The sequence below is a fragment of the Saccostrea cucullata genome, unplaced genomic scaffold, assembly GCF_032062105.1.
Source record: "Saccostrea cucullata isolate Sc308-1 unplaced genomic scaffold, CSIRO_AGI_Scuc_v1 ctg530, whole genome shotgun sequence".
Taxonomy (NCBI): Eukaryota; Metazoa; Mollusca; class Bivalvia; order Ostreida; family Ostreidae; genus Saccostrea; species Saccostrea cuccullata.
The window spans coordinates 135,044-160,561 of NW_026934319.1; the positions used below are offsets into that span (position 1 = coordinate 135,044).

Here is a 25,518-nt window from a genome sequence, read left to right on the forward strand (position 1 = left end):
ATGTATTCAAAACAACTACGTTAGAAGAAGAAGAGTCTTGCTGTAGCATAGCCTTCAACTAGAATTTTGTTTTTTATGTTTTAATTTCAGTTAACAACTCAGTATATTATCAATATTGACGGTGAGGTAAAATACTAAATTAGCTATATACAACTGTAACAATAAAAATGACTCGAGATTCTCTTTCGTCAACTTTCCCTACTGTGGTTATTTTTCAAAATAACCTGCAGATGGTATTTATGTGTTCCTTTCTTTTCACACTCCAATTAGCTCCCTTTTTTGGTTATCCGTGTTTTTGTCATGTGTCTGGGCAGAATCGATTTTTTAATATTTCATACTTGAATGCCCGTGTGGAATACTTATAACAGACACGTTAATGTTTTCTGGAACTTATTAATTATAACAATTTGTATATAATAATTATTAAAATTTGTTGTAAATGCGTTTTGATATTCCAAGCTTTTCACCAACAATTTCGTTATTGTTTGTAGTGATATTACTAAATGTGACACCATAAGATTTCATTTATTAGATTTATTTTCTTGATTTGCTTTGATTTAATGTATTTTGAGCCTAAAATAAATTTAAATAATTTTTTCATCAGAATTATTTCTGTGCAATAGAATGTATAGTATTATATGAGAAACCAATTTGTACAGGACGACAATAATGTAATTTTGCTTCAATCAAAGTCTTTAAATTGTTCTTCCAGTGCAAATAAAATTTAAACAACAGAAGTTTTAAACTTTTTCTGTCATTGAAATTACAATATTGCAGCCAAAATTTCAGACATCATAGCTCATATTGCTTTAAGTTTGTGTAACACATAGAGTTTCTGAAAACAACATCATGTACTTTTTAACCAAGAAATAAAAATTGTGTATATTGGCACAACAAACTATTTTGATTAGTAGGTTAGAGGTCAAGTACAATGGTCCCAAGGTCAGCAGCCATAGTATATTGCAAGAGGCGAAGTGTCATGCAAGTACATGATAAGTTATAATGTAATTAAGTACAATTTCCAGTTATTTAAATGAAGCATACTATCCTACTATTGGTAAACCACCATGTAAACGGATGTCATCTATTGCAAGGTCGCTACTGTAGTGATGAGCTGCATCGGCCTCAAAAACCAACTACAAAGAGAATTTACCGCATTTTATGCTATTGTTTACAAGTATTTTTCAGCATTCAAAGCATTTTGTAAAACTTGACTTTTATCAAAGGTATGTGATTTTTTTCATTATGAATAAAACCAGTTTAGTCAGTTAAGGTACAAATGTTATATAAACCATTTTCATTTAGAATTCAGTCAATATATATAAGTAGCTATACATTAATTTTACAAATGGTTACAATCTGTTGTGAAAGAATGAATCGTTTAAACGTCCACATTTGGCCCCCCAAATATTTACAAAAAAATAACTTTCAGATTTTCTACATAATTTTGCCCCGATCTTTCCATTAAACATTGTAGTTTATTAATTTCAATTTAAAAATTTGCTTTCATTAACTGTAATTAGGTATTTTTCTGTTTAATATAGCAGGGGTACGTTGTTAACATCAATTTCTCATAGACTTTAGGCCACACCCCCATTTTGTAAGCCCCTTTTTTTATATGAGCGCATTTATGTTTCAATTTGCCGTTTTTATGGACAACGTAAAAAGTAATACTTATCATTTACATCCATGAGAGAAATTGAAACAATCGTGCGCTCATGTGTTATTTTCCCAAAAACCTCAAAATCACGGGTACTTGTCTCTATAGTAAAGCTACCTTGTTTACAAATTTCAACCCGTCTTTGACCTCATGAATAACAAAGGATTGAACACGTGATTTAAATCTATTCACTTTCATGCTTTGAGCACACCATTTCGACATCGTGTCTAGAGTGTCTGCGAGCTATCCATTGTCAAATTTTATTTCATCGGCTAAAAATACTTGGACAACCCTTCTACTGTATTTGAAGAAACATGTATTTTGGAAAAGTGCATACTTGATATATCTATATGCTAGGTTGAATTGTTTTATTTACCTGTTATTGAGCGTTATTTTTGCCAATTTCCGGTTTTTTTTTTCTTTCGGTAAGTATCTATCGATCTACTTCAAGGGGGGGGGGGGTATAGCATACATCTGTTACTTAATCACTGCATATATTTATTAAACATAATTAAAAATTCTCTTTAGGTATCGTTGATTCCGCTTTTTACTGTGTTTATATATTATACACGTGCGTCTGTTTCAAGAAAACTCTCACTTAAACTGCTGGAAGTTATTTAAAGTTATAGTCCCTTTTTTCTGTTAAAACCGTCATTATACACTGATATAATCGGAAAACACTTACTAGTATTCACCATGCCTAAAAGTGTAAACTGTGTTGTTTGTAAAAAGCGCATAAATAAATCTAATCGAAGAACCCTCAAGGAAAAAAATAAACGAAGTACGGAGGACTGAATTAGCGCGTATTACGGGAGGAAAGGTCACGGAGGATGACTACATCCGCACAAAATGCACCCTCGATATGAATAGGGGGAGCTTCAGTATTTTATTCTAGGGGCAATGTTGATGTTAAAACATTTTACATCGGCACAAAGTCACACAAATATTGTGCTATTTGCAGATCCCGTAAAAGGTCAATGAAAGCTGTTTCTAAGAAAGCTGCACACAGGTACATTGTATTTCTTATACATAATGTTATATTGCACGAAAAAGCACGTGTATGCCCCTCTCACTTGTCCAATGAACGCATGATTAAAGATCAATATTATCCTGACTTTCTATCAAAATTCAACCGCATATAGTATATATTTGTTGGAACACTCAGATTTTTTGCAAAATCATATGCTATTGATAATGAATTCTACGTATAAAAAACTTTAATGAAATTATTATCGCTTTAGAATTAAAATAATTATCCCTTGAGAAATAAGCTAGGTTACTGTAAAATCTTAAAAATACTTACCTAGTCCTAAAAATACCATCTTTTGCAAGACATTATGTTTACAGAAACCATATCATTGTGTTTACATTTTATTTCAACGAATTTCAAAAATAATTATTTCATTGATATGCTCGTTTAAAAGCCAAGCAGTAAAAATAAAACCTAAACCTACCAAAATTATTACATATTGTCGGTCCCAAGCCTGAAAAAAAGGTGAGGGGTTTTAAGATTGTTTAGTTAATTAATAAGATATCACTTAAAAACTATATTAAGTACACGTCGAACACTCGATAATATATTCACACTATTCGCACGCTTGATTGACGCTCCGCCTCCTTATTTAAATAATACAGTGACCTTTATATAGCCGCAATGGCGAAGTTGAGATTTGGCACTGATGTATGCAATTTTATTTCATTGATATTATGTATATATTGAGAGTCTCTCTATCAAAAAAGATTTTGAAGTGTTTGTATTCATACCATACTTGTAGATTCTAGTAAAATATGTCAATGTTCTGATTTGAAAAGGCAAAAATCCGTGTTTAAAAAGGGGCCAGATCGCAATGTTATGAAGAGTCATTCTTTGAGCAATTTTACAAAGATAAGGAAAAAGAGCTCCTCTTTTTGAAGGAAGAACTGATATGGATATACATAATTTATCAATCTGTATACTGTATTCAAAGAGCGTTCTAACTTCTTTTATATATAATACCATATAAGTTGAAATTTTATCGAGACACAAATTAAGCTATTTAAGCTATTTGACCTTTAAAACCGGTATTTTATATTTAGCGAGAAGTAATTTTAGCGATTCTAAAATGCTTCCTTAAGAGGCTATTCCAACCAAAACGGGATTGATATTTAGCGATATTTAATCTCAGCACTCTCGAGCTCGCTAATAATGCCACAACCAAGTCCTCGATAAAAAATTCTGCTTATACGGTACATTGTATAGAGAAAGGGCGGTTAATCGAAAACAAAATGAACCTTATAAAAACCAACAGGAAGCGTTATATGCGCCTGCTCCCAAACAGAACTCTGTCTCCCCGACTTAATAAAAAGTTGCTGTTTAGTTCCATCAGCAAACTCGCGATATAGTTTTAGATGTCCAATGTTGGCGCCATTCATATGATACCAGAAAGTCATGTTCCTTGGGCTATCGATGTTGACATAAGGACTATACATACGGGCTGTCCAAGTGTTGTTTCGTGCCTCGTGGCCTTTCAGTAGTAAGTAGAAATCCGCTAAAATGATTTTTATTTAAAATTAAAATTGTTTTTAAGAACTTTTTTATATTTACTTTAACTAAGATTAATACTTTTAAAAATTGCCTTCTAAGTCTTTTTTTCAATCTTACAATCCTAAAAATACTTTATTTTTACAAAAAATTACATTTAAAAGATTACCTGGCTATAATTTGACTTTTTCTTATCTTGCCACCCTACATTTATTTTTTTGTTCTAAGAATAATGTTTTATTCTAAAAATATGGCTTTATTTTGAAAATCTCTACAAACATAACTATGTATTGCTTTACTTGTATTTTTATGATCAATCTTTGGACCGGAAGTAAAGTCAGGAGAGCTTCCGTACCACCTATGCCAATCCAACTGGTCCCTGGAATCCTGAAGCCAAGAACACATACCTCTGTTGAAGGTACAATCAAGTGTAACCACTAAAACAAAGAAGTGACCTAGTCATTAAAAAATCAAGTGAAGGCAAAATCAACTTTAATCGGTAAAACACAGAAAATGACTTTGTCATAAGACAATCTACCACCAAGTATGATTTCTAAAACAAAGAAAATAATTTAGTCATTAAAAAAATTCCGTGAAGGCACAATCAAGTGTAATCATTAAAACAAAGAACTAAGAAAATCTAGCTGAGGTACAATCATGCAAGTGTAGTCACTAATACAAAGAAAATGAACTTGTTTTAAAAAAGTGTATATACATGATTGTATGCAGTCACTTAAAATGACATATTCATTAAAAAATCTAGTGTAATCAGTAAAACAAAGAAATTATTATGCATACGATTCTGTGGCATTTGTTTCAGAGAAGTTAAAATATGTAGGCAAGTTATTCACATTTAAAAAGTGAATATTCACTACAAGAATATTTTGAAAGAAAAGAAAATGTGTATTTCTTTATTTCTTTAAAATGTTCCGAATTTAAATGCGCAACACCCTAGAGGTATGTTTAAATATTCATTATTTGAATATGTGAAATTAATTCTGCAGTAATGAATTTTATAACTTTTTGAAAATGTTAAACAAACGTCTAATATAATTCCATAAACTTACGTGGAATTATTGGTATTAATGAAGTTGACGTCATTTGTGTTGAAGTTATGGTTGTAAATAATGGACTGTGTGTTAATTCTGAAAAAAAAAGTTTAAAAAATCTTTTCCATTATTTCAAAAGCTATTGAATTCAATGAATTGTCGAAATCATTAACTTTTATATGGTTAATATTTATACCATAGGGTTCCTTGGAAACAGAAATGTCATCAATGGCGATATCAGAAGAATAATGGAGTCTTGTTGATCCTTCAAATATAACCTGTATTAAGGCATAATGACTTTTCAAAGTACATGCATAATAATACTTTTAGTGTGTATATATTTTTTCTCCAATTTTAAGTTCTCAGCCTCTCATGATATGGAATTAGCAATTTAATGTCTATAAATCATAAAATAAAATCATCAATAAATACATATATATCTCATGATAAAAAAAATTCCACCTTTTAAGAGAGTATGTTGCAGGATGAAATAAATGGAGAAAACGAATAGTATTCAAGCTCAAAATTCCATTAACCGATACAAATTACATGTAGGAGCAGGGCAAAGAGGTGGGATTAGGAGTCAGTATATCATATTATTCCCGATTTCATCTAATGCTCGAAACTATATGATAGATGCTAGTTTGATGTTTAATTTTTCTTCAGATGTCGATATTTTCTCCTTTTTATGAACAAAAATTCATAATCTATAAACATTTTTTTTACAAGTTTGGATCATTATAAGGACTTGAAATGGTTTTGAATAAATGGTATAAAAAGTTTAGATCATTTTAAGGACTTGATAAGGTTTTGGATAAATGGTATAATTGGGTGTTGAAATGAAAATTTCTTACACTAAACAATTTCATTTTCAAGCTTCTTTTTGAAAAAAAAAATTCCAATAAATGGTAGTGGTAAGAGTTATTTGTTTTTCCAAGCTAAGTGATGGAATTAATTAAAACTGATTATATAAATCCCAACAAGGGTATGACTATTATACGTGAATATGTTATAACTACCAATTTTGGATTCTCTTTTATAAATCTTTTTAAAAAATTTTGTCATTTATCTTAGCGCAGTATTTTTAATCACAAAAAGCACTTTAGATAAAATCGTATATGTACAAGTGCCACTCAAATTTAAGAAATATTTTTTTTAACTTACATGTATAAGGACAGTCATAGATTAGCGCATATAAGTATTGACGACAAGTAGGAGCTTTTAGTTATAATCATGTATCAGTGTATGCATAAAAACAAATACGAACTTCAAACATGAGACAAAGTTTAAGGCGCTATAATATTACATACGCTATTAAGTATACGTATGTTTCTCTGTTTATTCTTGAAAATTTTCTAATTGTTATTCCATTATCAACACAATGAAATGGTAACGACTTTTTCCCGTGATTTCCCGATCATGACAATGAGTATACGGGATGCTCACTCCTCCATGGCACCTGATTGCACATCTGATGATTAAGATGTACTTGTTTGCTCTGCTCCAAAATTTATATTGTTTAATGTTTTTTTAAAGCTTAAATACTGTTCGTTATCAACATATATTTCACAAAGTGGGTGTTGTGACCCTTTCAACTTTAATTTATTTTGTCCACCTATTAACTTTAAAACGGAGTTACGATTCATACAGAATTTTGATTTTGATGCAGCCTTGAAACAGGGGTAATAAGGGAATTAAGTACTGTTCCTATAATCCTACTCGATCTTCATTCATTGAAATTAATTATGCATTTAAAAAACTTAAATTTGGGTGGGAGGGGAAAGGAAGGAGAATATCTTGTAAGTGGGTGTTGTGACCCTTTCAACTTTAATTTATTTTGTCCACCTATTAACTTTAAAACGGATACGATCATACAGAATTTTGATTTTGAAATTATCTTCATTCATTGAAATTAATTATGCATTTAAAAAACTTAAATTTGGGTGGGAGGGGAAAGGAAGGAGAATATCTTTTAATAGAGGATAAAAAGAAATTACATTTATTACTAAACAATCACCTTTTGAAAATACTGTCATATATCATCATAGACTAAGATTAATTACTTGAATCATTATAACTTGTTGAAAAGTACCCATTGTCATCTTTACATAACATCCCAGAAAAAAGAGATGGACATACAGACTTCAGAAAATAGAATTATAACCTTTCCTCAATTAAAATGTTACCCCATTTGTTAATAGGGATAAAATAAGGCAAAATCTACCAGGAAGCCATAAAAATGTATTCATTTTAGATTTAGAGAAAAGAGGATCGCAATAAAAAAAAACAATAGAAGTTTATGTGAAGATAAATTAATCTTAACATAAATAATCCTGTAAAACCACAAATGTGTAATTAGCAAATTGTCATATATTTAACCACAATGTTTTATTTCAAGGGCCATGAACTTTTACCTGAGTTTTCTGCAAATGTGGAATGACAAATTTTCTTTTTCAGGTTTACAAAATAAATAAATATTGTAAAGATATTTTGCAAAACTAAAGGATTTTTTTCCAGAAAGATGGTTGCATAATGCATATTGCATAATTAATTGTTTTAAACTTGTTCAGTATTTCTATGTTTGTTATTAAATATCGAAATAACAAACTGTATTCAAGTTCAAAAGTATAACTCTTACGACTCTCCTATTCTTTTTGAGAAAAATTGTCTTAAGAACATTTCAAACAAAAAAGACTTACGTAGGCAGTGAGGTCATCTAGGGCAAGAATAGCCTGGTGCCACCCTGGTCCTTGTCTACGAGATTTGGTCCAGACAACCTTTTTGTTATCGTATCGGTCCACAAATATAACTCTCAGTTCACCAACACCCGCCCCATTCATATGGTACCAGAAAGAGAGGGTAGCGTTGTCCAGAATGTAGAATTCGGGACTTCTTATTTCAGCTACCAGAGAGGAGTTGAAGAACTCATGACCATCTATATAAAGGTACTGGCCATCTACAAAATTAAATACATTATGTAGATGGATTCGGGTTGTTTTTGTTCAATTCCATTGTGAGTTAGAAAACTTTATTTGAACTTTGTGAATGGGGTTACGTTTATAATTTGGGGGATTTTAATCTAAACAGCAAATTTATAAAATAGGTTGGGAAACACAGAATGCCCTTTACTCTTTCAAACTAAATAATAGTGTGTGCTCATGTTTTGCAAAGAAGAAAATATCAAATAGGTAGAATCATTTTCAATTTAATAAAATATTCATTCATCAAAAAAGCTTTCGATCAGTTCATATTTTATTGATAATTTTTTTATGGGAATAATCATTTTTAAATAATTTGAGGGCAAGGTAAAATAGTATCAGAACAAATACAGCTTACTTCCTGTTGACGAATGGTCGCCGTCTGGACCTGATGATGGATCCAGGGTACTTCCTGTGCCAATTTTCCACTGAACTAAATTGCCTTTTACAGGAAACCACTCACAGGGGCCAGTGTCAAAGTTACACGACAACCCCAATACACCTACATTTCATATTAAGTACATTTAAACTCCAAACACTTACAATTTCTTTAAAAATACAGTTTTAAACTTTCCACATCCAGACACTTATTCAAAAGAAACTGACCGGCGGGTTTTGGAAATTTCCCGACAACATCTTAAACAACTGAAAGGAGCGTAAATTTAAGATTTAAAAACTTCATTGTGTTAAACAAGATTTCGGAATAAACAAGATCTGGATGAGAAAATATTTACTGCAATAATCTTGAAAAGATCACTGATCGAAATACTTTAAAAAATGAAATGCATCAAACTTTGAAAACTTCGTACAAAATAAGTCAATTTAAAATTCACAGTGTTGGAAATCAATACTTCTGTTTAAGGTCTCATAAAGCAAAAACAATCATGAAACAGTGTATAGAATTGCAAACAAATTTAGAAAAGTATATCTTAACATCCTATTCCTAAAGTATATGTATATGTTGATAAAATAAAAGCTTAATATACAGGGAAAGATATCAAATACGCAAAAGATATATCACAATTTTTATGCAGTGCATATACAATTATTATTTTTTTATTTTCTAGAGAAATCCCCAATTGTTAATATGTACATTTACAAGACAGTTCATTGAATTTCTCAAATTTCTTTTTTCGAAACTGCTAGAGTATATGCTGTATAGCTGAAAACTTGTTGCATTCTTCCCCTAAAACATAATGAAAATGTACTCACCAAAAACATAACTGAAAATTAGTACAAAAGTGTACATCACGTGTGCTAAATTTGTAGACTACAAAGATCTTAGACTGATAGATGGTTTGCCCCTGAGCAGACGACAGTAAGGTCAACAAGGTCATTTGTAAGTTGATAAGGAAATAAACATTGAATGAATATTAAAATCGACGTGTGCGGGAAATAAATGCGTTATACATTTAGTCAATTGAAACGATTATGTGTAAAACCACAAGATAAACATAAATAGACATACCATTTACATTTTGTCCAAGGTCATTTTTTGTTTAAGGCAATGATATAAAAATTTTTACTTCTATCAAGGCTATTTCCTAAAAATGAAATGTATAGCTTAATTAAAAAATTTGAAAAGAATATTCTTTTTTTATTCATTTTTTCAATGAATAATCATTAATGCATGAAATAAATTAGTACATCTATTAATTAAATCCCACATTTTCTATGACTTTAAAATAAAATTTAAACCGTAAACGCGTTTAGTTTTAATTCAAACTAAAACTAATAGAACACAAGTTGATATATTTTTTTTCTTTGTTTGTTTTTAACGTCCCCTTGAAAAAAAATCACTTATACTGAGGGGCCACCACTTGCCGGAAGAGAGGGCTTCAAATTTCGACCTGTACATGAACTCAGTACTTAAGGCCTTTGAACCGACGGATATTTTTCGTGTCAGCACTGTTAGGGGACACGGGACTTCGTTTTATATGGTCTTATTTGAAGGTCATATGTGCCGAGTAAACCAGTATATGTCTAAAATTTGCATTCTTCCACCGAAAAATGTTGTCATCTAAATAAAAGTGAAAAATTATCGAAATTAATGGACTTTAAACAAACAATTTTACTAAGGTTTGATCCCCCCAGCCCTTATTAAATTATCAATCTTGTTATGATTAATAATCATTCTTATGATCTTTCATCCTTGAACAAAAAGACTATATTGGTATCATGTTTATATGCAAGGTTTGTAAAATAAATGTAATATTTATATATATAAATAAATCACAAGATTGAACTATAGTCTGTTCCAGATATTTTTGAATTTCACAATTAATTTTCAACTTCCACGATCAAGCGAGAAACGAGGCGTGTACTCACTAATAACTTAATGTACAAGGATTTAAAGGCAGCGTAAATTTAATGGTTGCAATAATGACTTTTTTTTAAGTAGATATAGCCAAAAATTATATCTTAAAGCGTTTAAAAGTATACTAATAGTTGCGTACATGTAGTTTATGGAAAAAATAAAAATTCATTTTTTTTCCCTTATTAACTCTTGTATTTAGCAATGTGTGCATTTATTCATTTTGATATAATAAATACAATAGATTTATATAAGCAAGAAAAGCATCATTTTTGATTTATTTTCTTAACAATTTGAAAATTTGTCTCCTTCGAAAAAAGAACTCGTTACGCGCGTTAGTTCAAGGTCCATGTATCCATTTATGTCAAAAGGAAGAGGATTATAAAATTATCGTTATGAAAAGGCAAACACATTACATAATGCTGATTATAAAAAAAAAGTCTTTAAACTGTTATTTAACTTTTAAATCGTGTCAATTTCGTAATTGTTACATAAGGTACGATACAAAATTTATTAAAGCTGTCTTTCAGCTGAACAAAGGTCAAACTTTTAAAAATAGGCATCTTATGTATATTTCACTCTTGAAATTAAAAGTAGACACCTGGTCCCAGGCCCAGGATCATGGAACATAAAAATTTGAAGCCCTTGACAACTTTATTGACATCTCTTTATTAGAGAAAATTTTTCGAATGGGATGTAAAAGAACACATAAAATCAATTGATCAGTCATGGACTTTGTTTTTTTGTTAGCCTTCAATTTAAAGTGAAATGTGCTCTTAATATTATATTTCCAAATACATTAGAAAAAATATATTAATTCGTAAATGTGTGTTTGTATCAATTGTCCTTCGCTGTGAGGCTAGAACTATTATTTAAGAATAATTGATGGTCCTAAATCTCACCATGTAAAACATCCAACGTTAAGTAACAAGACCTGAGTCATAGACTGATGTTATGATGTTATAAGTTAGAACAAATTGTATTTTATTGTTTTGATGTTGTAAGAAAAATCAGTTCAGGTTTTGGAATATATTACGACTTCTGTCTGGTTATTCTGCGATAACCGAAATGCTAACTATTGACTGCCCTTCCTCACACAGATTATGACTTTGCTTGTTGTCCCACTATATCTTTGCAAAACTTTGACTTGTTTATCTGAGGTCATATTCTTTGTTATTTACACCCAGTGCAAAATGTGAAAATGAAAATGATTTTGTGAATTAAAATGTTTTGATTTTTTTTCAAAAATACGTATTTTTGTTTAACATACAGTTTGTATTTTCTTATTTTTTGTTTCTTTGATGATTTTGATATTTGTATACATATCTTTTTTTTTTTACAGATATAATTACGTTTGCTGTATATATTATGTTGCCTCTTTAAAGGACTTCTACATGAGATGAAAACACTTTCTGTTGCTTTCAACTCGACATTCAGAGATGTTGACTTTTTTTAATCCATAATTAATAGTTACATTGTACACTTCGTTCAAATGTTGACTCGATAACGGCCAATTAAAAAGTAAATTTAATGACAAACGGAAGACCTGGGGGGTTATTGACGTTCTTGTTATGACTTATTTGTTGTGACTTATTTGTTATGATTTTTTTGTTGCTAGTTAAAACTAAGTGTAACGTAGCTATAGAAAACGCATAGCTTGGCTTACATTTATTTTTAATTTTAGTCCTATTTTAACTGTGGTATTTATTGATTAATTGTTTTTTTAATATTCAGTAAGGACAAGACTACTAAAATCTTATCTGTTCATAACTTGAAACTTAATTATGTGTTCATTCTTATTTGGTAGTTCTTGTTACTTCATGGTTATTCCTTAATTTCTAATTGTAACTTTCAGTTTGCATAATGATTAAATCCATGAACATTAATACTATTTTACCTTGTCGTTAGCAATAAGTTCAAAGACAAGTTATTACCTTCCTTTTTTCTGAAACTACACGTAAATGTAGCCTCCATCTCTCATGCCACTTTCTTGGGTTAAGTAAACGTGTGAAAACAACTTTAAAATTACAAGTATTATCAATTTTAAAAGTCATAAGAAGTAAGTCAAAACATCGACTTCCGTATAAACGAGATGATTTCAACTTTTCAATTAACTTTCTTTCTCTATAAGGTATTCTGCTATTACCTGCATATTATGACAACCTATTTTACCTAAACAGATAATCGTAATTATGCTATAATTACGGTAATTTTATAGACAGAGGACAGCTTATGACAAATAAGTTGAGGTTTTAAGGTTTCAAGGTGGCTTGGGTTGGTCAACAGGTGATGTTTACTCCTCCCAGGCACCTGATCCCAGCTCTGGAATTTCCAGGGGCCCGTGTTTTATGCTCTGTTTACAGATTTGTTTTGTTATTAGACTTTTTTTTAGAGATCAATCAATGTTCATAATCTTCATCTTTCAAACCTGGAAATAATCAAATAAAATGTAAAGATAACGACCATATATTATATGCTCAAAAGGTCAGGGTCCATCATTATAAAACATACTTAAGTCTGAGAATGCTCTCAAGTCTGAGAATTTTCTCAAATTCTAAATTCTCAGACTCAGCGGCCGTCATAAAAAAGTTGAGAAAAATAAAAAATACCTTAAACTCTTTAATTCTCAAATTCTCAGCTGAGTAACTCTCAAGAGTTGAGTTGAGAATTTTTTTTGAGAATTCTCAAAGTTTTATGACGGCGGACCCAGGGGCCCATTTTACAAAAGGACTTACGACTTAAGACCAAAATTAATTCTTCATATAACTTTTTAATTAACATTTTATCAAAAATTATTTTAAACGTTTTAAAAGGAATGTGGTAAGACATTTTTACACAAACAATTTCAAAGAGAATTATTAATTTTTCAAAATTTTACAATCATCTGAAGTTTTTGGTCTTAGTCGTAAGTTCTTTTGTAAAACGGGCCCCAGTGATCCAATACAGATCTAGAGTAGACCAAACACGGAGCTCTAAAAACATTAGACATGGAGTAGTAATCACCTAGTTTTGTCCGGTTACACCCACCCATGTGCTCATCTTGACCAGGTAAACGGTAAAAATCTGCTAAACGAAATCTATTCAACCAGCCTACATGTATATTAAGGAAATTAACATGAGTGTTGTCTTTTGTCAGAATATGAACACATAAATTAAAGACTGACTTTTAAAATCAAGATATTGTGCGACTAGACGTTCATAACCCCTTTGGTCTGTCCAAGTGCAAGATTACAATACATGTAGGTACACAGGTATCCGTCGAATTTTTCATTGTTACAATGACCTTCGAGTAAGTTATAAAAAAAACCTACTATACAGGGAAATTTTCGCCCCCGTTTTATTTTCGCCCATTTCGCCCTCGTCGGAAGTGGGCGAATTTAAGACGGGGCGAACACTCAAAGTAAATATTATGATATATTCAACAAAAATCTTTCTGGGCGAATTTCAAAAATGTAAGAGGGTGAAAATAACCCTGTATACAGAATTAGAATGTATTCTAAGCACTAGCGAAGTTTTTGCATGTATAACTGTTAATATAATGAACTCCAAAAATTATTTTAAGTAAATATAAATCAAAGATTTTTGATTTATTCGTCTGACACAATTTGCATAAAGAAATTTGTCTTGAGACAAAACATGATATATTTCGTGTTATTAATTCTGTATAAATAAAGCATAGCAAATACGTCCTTGTTACTCTAACTGATCTTGAAAGATACCTTAGGAATGAAATTTGTTTTAACCAGATTATTTTTTAGCAAAGATGATTAATTGTTTGTTGTTTATCGTACCTCCCGATAAATTGTTCACTCATATGGAGACACAACTACTTCCCTGTGGAGAGCCACAAATTTTGTCCTATATTCGGCAATCGGAGCTATAGAGCAGTGAGGGATCTTTTTCGTGCTTGCATCTACTGCGACACGGGACCTCTTAGCAAAAAAACCCCAAGTTTTAGTATGGACAAAATCATTTGCCCACATAGAATGTTAAAAAGAGATAACAGTAAAAAAAAGGTTTTACGCTTCCCATTCGTTTTAATGCGAGAATAAATCTAATGCGAAATTAAGTTACGTTAAAATTATTATTGATAATATGTACAAAACACTCTTAAATAGACATATTTTCTGGGATTTATCTTATGATGACATCGTCTGGGAATTTTGCATAAATTATGTTCATGCTATCAATCCATGTAAGGTTTTGATTAATTTTTATGAATTAATTTTAACTTTTAGCCCAGCATTGCCCCGCCTTTTCGAACAACCCTCCATGAAACATATTACGATAAAATGTTGCATAAACATATTAACTTTAGGCTATTTTTTTTTTTTACTTAATGGAAATCTTTGCATCTCAGCTTTGATCCTTTTGTTTATTTGGCTCCAGTCTTTTACCCTTTTTCGCCCTTCAAGGTTTTTGTTATTAGATATTTTGGATTTCTAACGTCATGTCATTAACAACACTGGCGAGACATAATTTGTCTAAATGCGCATCTGGTGCAAAATTTGGTGCCATATAAGATTTTCCATTAATAAAGTGAGTCGCCCGTGTGGCGCAGTGGTTAGATGTCTCCTCTAGAGTTGCAGAGTAAGGAGCTGATCCTTACGTCACAGGTTCGATTCCCACTGTAGGACGTGGAGACCGAGACTGTATTTAAACGGAGGTCCATATGTCGCAGCAGGTGTTGACACGAAAAAGATCCATCACTGCTCAATGGTCCTGACTGTCGAATTTAGGACAAAGTTTGCAGGTCTCCACCGGCAGGTATTGACGTCTCCATATATTAGTAATAAATTCTCGAGGGGGACGTTAAACAACATACAAACAAAAAAAAAAAACATTAAGTGTTATTCAAGCATTGGAATTGGACTTGTGCTTTACACTGAAAATTGCCAACTCATCCTTCTGAAAATAACAAGTAATTAAAATCATTTTAAGACGATTATTATTTCCTTCAACTGTCGCTATTTTATTTGAAATGCATATAATTTGTCAATCAATCAAATAAATTAATTTTAAGAAGAAGCCCTACCTTGAACTAGAAAGAGAAAAAATAAAACTAGATAAATTTCTTACTTATATTTTTGGAGTTCTTAATAATTTTTAAATCTCATCTGAATGGATCCTTTGAATCAATTTTATGAATTATTTTTTAAAATAAAAGAAAAAAAAGATGCTACTGTTTTTCATCTCGTTTGATAACTTCTTCTCAACTATTAAAGTGATGAATTTAATGCATATTGGAAAGAAACAACGACATGGGTCAAATGATATTAAATATTTAGCGTAATATTTAAATTCCGAAAGTATTTCAATGAAATATTTTAAGAAATAATTAAGATGTTAAGGGTTTGTTAAGGATATCCCCCGATAGTCGAAATATTTTCTTTTGTAATAGAAATTCTCAGCGATTGGGGTATATTCTAAACAGTACCAGGGATACTTGCTTTTTTATAATAGTTCATTGAATGACTTTATTTTGATGAGTCAACAAATTATGTGTAGAGCAAGCAAGGACCTTTTAAACCATTGATGAAAAAAATCAGATACCTTGGAAGAATTAAGAGTCACATATGGACCTGTCACAACACACTTTTCTTTTTGTCAAAAGTACATTTTAGCTGTACTGGTCAGAGCCCAGAAGAGCTTAATATGCAATAGTAAGGTGTTTGTATGTCTGTCTGTCTGTCTAGCTGTCCGTCTAGCTGTCTTTAAACAACTTTTCAAAATTCTACTACTCCTATAGATTTGATCTGATTTCAATATTACTTTGCACATAAGTAGAGTACACTAAGATACATAATTTTGTGTATCGGTTTTTGATTGCGATGAACGGTGTTGCCATGGTTACATGTAGGTTACTAAAAATGGAAAATTCTGTAAAATTCCTTTAAAATGCTACTCTTCCTACAATTTTGGTCTGCTTTCAATATAACTTGGCACACAAGTAGACTACACTAAGATACATTATTCTTTTTATTACTGCCTGTTGCAAAGTTTCAAATCCAAGTGCTATTTTTCCTTTGTTATACGTACAAACTATAGACCAGTAAAGCTACAGTCTCATCAGAGACTTCTGGTTATCCTTAATATTGCTTGCTACATTTATTTTGTTCAAATAGCCTCCCGTTTGTGTCTTACTTCACTAGATTAAGATAAGAATTTTCAACTACACTATCTTAACGTTAAGCGCGTAAAGTCCTTGACCCAGGGGAAATTTTTAATGTTATGCCTAACGCTATTTGCAAATTTCGATTCAATGGTTTTGATAGGCATTTCCTTTGAGAAAGTTTGACGTCTTATTACATGAGGAATTTTACTTGAAACATAACAGTCGAAACATATTTCAATTATTTTTAAAATATATTTCATATGCGAATAACATTTTTTTCTCCAGATGTGAAAATGGGATCATTTTAGTACTAGGACACTCCAAGGACATATTTCTGATTTTTGAATAATAACACGGAAATTACCAAGTAAATTAATATTTCAGGATGGTAATTTACAGAGTGATAGTTATAGTAAGGAGTTCTTTAAAGAATTTGCTTCAAGTTTCTGATATAATTTCAAGATTATTTAATACATTCTTTTTCTTTTTGATTTAGCTATTATTTTGCAGTAGCATGAACATATTTATTGAAATCAACATTTTGCAAACTTATATCTACCTTTTCTCATGCTGCACAATCTCATTGCAGCTTTGTTTTTCCCAAGTTATAATGAATAAAATGAACAGCACTGTAGAGATTAAATACATGTATGTCATTTATTCGAAATGACGAAAAATAGGGAAAATATATAATACATGATAGGGGATCGACCCATAAGGTAATCTCACAATACATATCAATATCTGATCCCATAAATTTACAAAGAAAAAAAAAAGTGGTGTCGAATGTTGACTGTTTTTTTTCCATGAAAATCTTAGTAAGCGCTTTTTCATGCTAATGGGATATATTGTATAGTATTTTTGGGTAGGGGAAGGTTGATTGGAAAGTTGATCAGTTTTCTTTATTCTGTTTTATAAATTGAATATAAAAATGTCAGATAACTTGTTTAAAGCAGGTCGAATAGAAGTATTTATAGAATTATTTCTTACTGTCATTAATTGTAATATAATTACAGTATTTCTTGATCAGTGGCAGTTCCATCAATGAAACGTAAAAAATTGTTTGGTTGCCCCGGTCGCAGCTATTGCAGAAAAAATTTACATAACCCGCTTACGCGGGTTATCTATTTTTTCTGCAACAGCTGCTTCCGTTCATTCCAGTAATAACAAACAAAGAAAGCATTTTATTGTTTAAATAATTACAGTATTCGACTATCTTAAAAATCTCCCGACCGACTGATTAAAAATAAGCCGACTCAAAACTTTATATTGTATTCAAGGTAAGATATTTTTTCTTTTTATTCCTGTAATTCCGTCAACAAATTTGTTGAAAGTTTCTGGAAAAAATTATTTTCCCACCTACCTACCAACCCTATAATTTTTTACTGAGTCAGGAAAATGCAAGCAATTATTATTTTAAAGATGGCCATGCATGTTTGTTTTTGATGATGTACAGTTTTTTCCCAAAGAATTGTAGGTTACTAGACTTCAGTATTTTAGAAATATGTAAACTTTGCATTATCTTTGTTTTTTTTTCTTGTCACGTTATGTTAAAAGCTGCTTTTACATTTCCATGTACTTTGCACTTGTATTTATCACTGTCTTTTACAGGGGATTCTATTTTTATATGTGTGTTTTTTTCTGTCATTTATTTTCGGCCGCATGTTTTGCAATATTTTTACATGGAAAACAAAGGACATTCAACTCTCTGATGATCTTATTTTCATGGATGAGAGGCAGACATACATAAATATTGATTCCCTTTAATTGTTGAACATGTATGTATTTTTAGAAAATATGAAAACAGGTTCCTCGTTTTGTATCCAAGGACATCATAAAAAAAATGTTTGGTTGCCCTCTCCCAAACGACTGCCTAAAACATTTTTTTTTACATTACGCTATTTTTTCTATAAAATTGTTTTGTTGAATTTTTTTCCCACCTTCCTCTCCCAATAATTTTACCCTGAGTGCCTATCCAAAACTGGAATTTCTTCATATCTTATAAGTTTTTAAGTGAAATTGCATGAAAATTACACATAAGAATATAAAAACTTGTTTTTTTAAAAAAAACAATTTTAATTCCAGTAACTCTATGGCAGTTGCCACGCTGTTTTTATCATCATAATTCTTAAATGAAGTTGCATATAAAACGAAAATTATATCATTATTACTATTGTTTGATCTTTTATAAACCTTTGTTAACAAATATGTTGGTGATTAATTGTTCATCTTTTTTTTTTCAAATTTCGGTCAAGTCACACGTTTTGTTGAAAATTCCGGGATCACTATATCTGAAACGTGTATATTATTGATATAGGCTGAGTTAAAATGCATTTAGTTGCTGGTTTTCCACTGGCATAAGAAATCTAAGAAAATAGAACGTCCATGGACGTTCATAAAGGGGGCGCTTTTTGGCTCTGTTTTAAGTGTTTATCCACTTAGACAAATTTTAAAGAAGGTTGAAATTGGCATACACTTTTGATGGTGCGAGAGGATACCCAGGCTTTTCTAGAGAAAAAATTTGAGAAAAGGGCAGGACCATGGCTTCTATAACGTGACGTGAAATCCATGTTTCACAACAATCCATTTTGCGAAAGTCGTGTAACCTTATTGATAATTGGAAATTATTGTTGCATTATGACTCTATATTATAAATATGCCTGTTTTTGGCTTTCATCAAATCACGATAAAATTTTAGAAAGAAATTCCACGAACTTTTGGATCAACCCTCGTAAACAAACATAATTTTAAAGAAGGCCCAGTAGGTTAAAACATACACTTTTGAAGCTCAGGACCATGAATTGAAATCCATGTTTAATGTCAAAAGAAATTGTCTTTTGATTCATTATTTTAAAAAGTGTACATATTGAAAGAGTGCTTATCTTCTCCTCTGAAATATTATTTTTAAAACGTATCTAACTTTAATTTTCACATATGAATAATGAATTTAATTTGAAATGCAATTGTTTAATTTATGAAAGCAACTTTTAAACCTTTTCCTGAAAATCCCTGTTTCAAAATTGAAAAAAATACTATTGGATAATATTTGAGTGGTGGTTTTAGTTTATTTAAAAAGTGAATTTTAAAATCGTTTTTGACCAAAAAGAAACATTATCTGCCATTATACGACTTGGCGAATCAGGTGCTCTTATGTTAATTTTTAAAAATGACCGATTGGTGCCCTTAAAATTATATTTGTATAAATGTGAATCACTGCATGTGAGCAAGAAAAAATAGACATAAATATAAATTATGGATATATTAAATAATGAAAACGCAGAAGGAAATGAAAAGACCTTCCTTTGTGTACGTGTGTTTAAATTAAATAATATGAATACACTGAACATAAATTTATGAAACCTAATCTTTTTTTTTCATGCTTTTAGGCTTAATCTACATACATGTAGCTTTATTTAAACTCTTTGTCAATTTACTAACTTATTAAATGGTTAACCTCTAGACTGCCAAAATTAATATAGTTCATGATTTCTATATCTTTTAACTACAATTCATTTTTTATATCATTCTAATTATACCTATCAAAATAATTGTGGTACTGTTCTTTTGAAGGACAAAAAATTACCCATATGAAAAAATACTATTAGAATTCAATCGGAGTATTCAGTTGACTACTAGTTGACGGTCAACTGACCGTCAATTGACCATTAGTTGAATTTTTGCCATGCAAATGAGGGAGCAGTCAACTCATTTGCATAGAGTAGACCACTGTTGAATGCTCCTCTATTTTCTTTGCAGTTGACCGCTAGTTGAATACTCCTATATTTCTTTTACAGTTGACAGCTAGTTCAATACTCCACTATTTCCTTTACAGTTGACCGCTAATTGATTACTCCTCTATTTCCTTTGCAGTTGACCGCTAGTTGAATACTCCACTATTTCCTTTGCAGTTGACCGCTAGTTGAATACTCCATTAGTCAGTGCACGTAGGTTGCATTTTATTAAATATTTGAAAAAAATGGAGGGAGATTTGAAATCTAAGACAAGCAGTGTTCTTGAAAAAATGAAAAGTCAAAACAATGGAGTTTCTTAATTGACATAAATGTACTTGTAAATCTAAATGCATTATAAATGAATTGAGCTGGCACACTCTCATAAGTTGTTACATGCCTTCTTCATTTTTTGTGCAGAAAAGGTTATATATATAGAATTAATCTAAAGCAATGGTATATTTTTACCAACACAACAAAACACTTGATGCATGACAAGTTTTCAGAATTCTGTCAATATTTAAAAGAGAACAAAAAAAGGGACCTATACTGGCTACAGTGTTTTGTATTCCTATTATCTGTTTAAAAATAACAAGCTTAGTAAAACAAATCTTTACATTTTATATATACTTACAATAGCTAGTACATGAGATATATTTCACACGCTGAATCATCACGAAGACAATAATGTTCAAATCAAAATTCCCACCTTCCACAGAAAACACACATGTACTGATTCAAATCTTGGTAATTATGGTGTAACAAACTCGATCTATGATAATGTAATTTTGAACCCAACATAAATGTAGCGTGGGAGAAATTTTCTAACAAGTCGGAGTGTTCAACTAGTGGTCAACTAGTGGTCAACTCTTGTTTTGCATGAAATTTCAAAGTATTAGCATTCAACTAATGGTCAACTGGCCGTTTTATGCAAATCAGTTGATCGCTTTTCAGAAAAGCATTAAACTCCGAGTGGTCAACTGTTTTTGCATTATCAGTTGACGACTAGTTGACGGCTAGTTGACGACTAGTTGACGGTCAACTACACATTTTCGTATGGGTAGGGCTAATTAACGATGCATCGGACACATACCCTTGGACTTGTTCAGTAGAGGATTATAAATGACGTATATTAAACAATCGCAGTTGTTTCCACCAAACTATTTCAATTTACCCTGCAAGAGAGCAGTACCGTAGTTATCGTGAACTAGCACTTTTAGTTCAATAGTTATAAAATTATTTTACATTTATTGCACATTAATGTTACTAATAACGTGTCCTGAAAATTGAATGTAAGGTCTTTTAAAAATTGATCATTTCTTTAAAAGTTGCATTAGCAGCCTTAAATTAGACCCCTCAATATTCTCTAACATTCTTATGTATCAAATATATCAGTTATTTCATGTGATTTACTAGTACTTTACAGAGCTAAAGCATTGCAATTGATCAAGAAGAAATGAATTGATAATTTGGCATAAACTGCCAAAGAATCTATAAATATTTAGTTATGATAAATATATACTCATATATACATATTTTCAAAGTTTATAAAAAGAGTTAAAAATATGCAAAAATATTTCCAAGAAACCAACGAACTTGTACGTCTTGTTTCGAAAAGGTTATTTGCAGATTTATCATGATTTATCATCTTAATCTTTGACTGTTAAGAATGTTACGTTGACCCGAGAAATTAAAAGATATATCCTTTTATCAAATTCATTTCCTTGATTTTGTCTAACAACATTTCTGTACTTCTTCTGGTACCCGCTAATAAAGATGAAACCAAGATGCATATTAATCATTGATGAACAAAACTGAAATCCTTTTGCAAGATCAACCAGTACATTTTCATTTAAAAGATATTATGAACTGCTACATACAGTTATTAGGATAATTATGTCATGATACATGAATGAAATTCGATGTCATAAACCTGTGGTATTGTATCAGAAGTTAAAGGTTGTATTCAATTAACAGTTTTAGTTTCGACACGAAATTTTTGTAATAGTACAACAAAATAATTGATGCCAATTAGCTATGAAAATTACATTTGCATTTAATTAATAAGATAATGGAATCTTTTCATTTAATATCATTTTAGAATAGGAGAAATTTTAAACATGTATTTTCTCAGAAAAAAATTGTGATACATAACGTGATCAACCCAACTTAGCAAGGACCATAATATTTAAGTATCGAGTCAAAACATGTAACTGTTTTATTAATTTATTCCATTTTCCAATCAAACATTTTAAACCAGAAGTATGTCAGATGGTCCCCTTCTCGAGAATCTTGGACAAAACAATTGGGCATGAGCTCGTCATCATAACCATCTGGACCAGGAAGGAGAAAGGTTCCATTAAATGGGATCTGGCACATTGGTGGCTCAGCATCCAAGACATCAGAGGAGAAAAAAGTCACGTTGATGCTCTGTAAATAATGAATGATAATTCTTGTAGTACGCAATTGCTAAAATATATACAGTGAAAACTGTCTAATCCGAAACCTGTTTAATCCGTCACTCTGTGAATTCCGACGTGAAATTTCATTCCCATTTTACTATTACCCATGTTTTTGAACACTATCTAGTCCGACACCCTGTCTATTCCGACGTAAAATTCATCTCCCAGTACAAGTCAGATTAGACAGGTTTCACTGTATAAATGATGGCGATATTTTATTTTGAAAATCCATGACCTAAAATGACCTGACAATGAATCTTTTGATTATATAAAAAAAATGATATGAATTTTTTATCTAAAAGATCAAATTTGAAATAGAAATATGTTTTAAATGCAACAAGATCACTGTAAGGTGGAGTATCCCCTCGCAAAGAGCATGTTTATAAATCAAGATATCGATCCCGATGCATATTAAATCAGATTCTTTTTCGTTTCGTACAGGACATAATCAACAAACACACACGACTGGGCAACTATGTCACCAACACTGCGTTTGCGAGGGAATAATAATAATTCCACTCTGTGACGCAGAGACCGGTGCTACGGATAAGACTGGTTGAAGCAAGGTCCCGTGTTGCAGTGGGTGTTCGCACGAAAAATATCCCTCTCTGCTCAATGGCCTCAAGTGCCTAGTACTGAAAGGTATACATTTGCAGCCCTCCATGGGTAAGTTGTGGTGTCTCCATAAGAGTGAAAAATTCTCGAGATGACAGTAAACACCAAACAATTTGATATATTTTTGCCTGTTCTATTTGTTCACCCCACTAATAAAAAAATTAACATTAATTAATACAAATGTATTTGTACTAAACCAGTATCATAATGAAAGGTTAATGTGCTACACGTACATGTAGTTTATGTTTTCTTAGAATTGGATCTCATAAATAATTAAAATTAACTTATTAGAGCATTCTGTAAATTACATGGGACATATTTCATTCTGCTCGTGACGGTAACTGTTCATAACAGGTCTATTTAAACGAGACCATTGACACAGTTACTTTTGTGATCATTGGGTCATGTTTTCTACTTTCCTCTGCTTTCCACTTTCAATAAACTATTTTGGATCAAGTCGAGAAATATCCGTTATTATTTAAAAGTGATTTGATAAATTCAACTCTGCAATAACTTACAACTTTGCTTTTTCCGTCAGTTGCAGGAATAATTTGGTAAATCATTTTTCCCTTGTCACAACTCTCTACTTTTATCGGCTTTGTCTCATTCCATTTCTTTCCTGGTTGCAGCCAGGGAGTTTGAACAGAAGCAATACAACCACTGAAAATAGAAAAAAAAGCGAACGAGGAAAGCCCTACTCTATAAACCCATCTAACCAGACAGGAACATGAACCCTTTTTAATGTGGTTTCCGCATAAAAATAAACAGACATTCAAGGTTGATGTAAATTTAAAAATAATGAGGAAGATCATGTCGCTTTATTCTCTACTTAATGTCTTATGTTTCCTTTCTTGGCCATTTGTAATTAGAATAACTCTCGCTACATTTACTCAAGACTATCATCACACGAATAACAGATGTCATCACACTTAACGACCAGAGCACATTTTATTATTTTATAACAGTAAATTAAGTATGATGGATTTTGTTATGGCATGCTTGGTAAGAGATAGTAATACACAAAACCAACACTCACTGTTCTCCTTGATAAGTTGCATTTACTGCTATCATGAACTGCACGCCTGTAATATTTAAGTTTTCGCCTTCTTTCTTAGTATTTGACCCGATTCTGTTTTTATGACCAAATACAGAAATGACCAAAACGATGAAGGTCAATTGTAAATAAACTGTCTTCATATTAAATTGCGAATCGACTATCAACACAGAGGTTATTGTAGAGATAAGACTTGAATTCTGTTTATACTTATATCTGTACATACAGTCATATTATAACAGTGATTATTCTTTAAAATATCGAATACGATAAACATTGCGAATGTACTTAAAATACAATGAAAAACCAAATGTGTTTGTTAAGCATCGATGCTTCTGTATGGCAACTGATAGCGAGGGTTAAAGTTTCTGATATTTACGTCAAGGTCAAAAGGTCAAAACGGTTGGAATCCAATGGAATTTCTTGTCATACATGTGTAAGGAATATACCTGTGAAATACGAAAAGTTCTTAGGCTAGTAGCAAGTACCGGGTATTCATAAAGTATGGCCAAGGTTGAAGTATTTCAAAAGTGGTACAAACTCTAAGGTCAAGGTCTAAAAATAAAAAATCTTATTGAAAGGTCACAATAAATAATCATGTGAAATATGAGTACCCTAAATATCAATTGTTCAAAAGTTATGAGGAAGATAAAAGAGTTAAAAATATTTGGTTAAAGTGGGGTTAACTCCAAGGTCAAGGCCACGAGGTAAAAACTGGTGGTACCTTAAGAAAGGTTTTGTCACATGACATACACCTGTTAAATTGAAAACGTTAGTCAACCCACTCAAAAGTTACGGGCAAGGTTTAAGTTTTTGCGGACAAACAAACAGATAAACAGGTAGACAGAGAGATGGAAAGAGCAATAAACTCGTTACCTCTCGAATCTTCAATTACGTGGGCATAAAAATTAATTTTATTCTTAACTTTCATTTTCTGAAAATTACATCAAATATCGGTAAATTTTAAAGATAATTGTAAGAACTTTTGCTTTCTTTATGGTGCATGTTTTATTCTCAATTTT

At 31.1% G+C, this 25,518-nt stretch overlaps 1 protein-coding gene across 1 annotated transcript; it reads right to left on the reverse strand.

The window, feature by feature from the left end:
- Positions 1–969: 969 nt before the first annotated feature.
- On the reverse strand, positions 970–24,662 carry LOC134240478 (MAM and LDL-receptor class A domain-containing protein 1-like). The gene is made up of 10 exons (XM_062722562.1): positions 24,479–24,662; positions 23,961–24,102; positions 22,647–22,795; positions 8,567–8,712; positions 7,930–8,186; positions 5,427–5,508; positions 5,249–5,326; positions 4,481–4,618; positions 3,932–4,188; positions 970–1,136 (listed from the first exon to the last, which is right to left on the reverse strand). The coding sequence occupies exons 1-10, from the start codon at positions 24,637–24,639 to the stop codon at positions 1,044–1,046; spliced, it is 1,503 nt and encodes a 500-aa protein (XP_062578546.1). The 5' UTR covers positions 24,640–24,662; the 3' UTR covers positions 970–1,043.
- Positions 24,663–25,518: the final 856 nt, after the last annotated feature.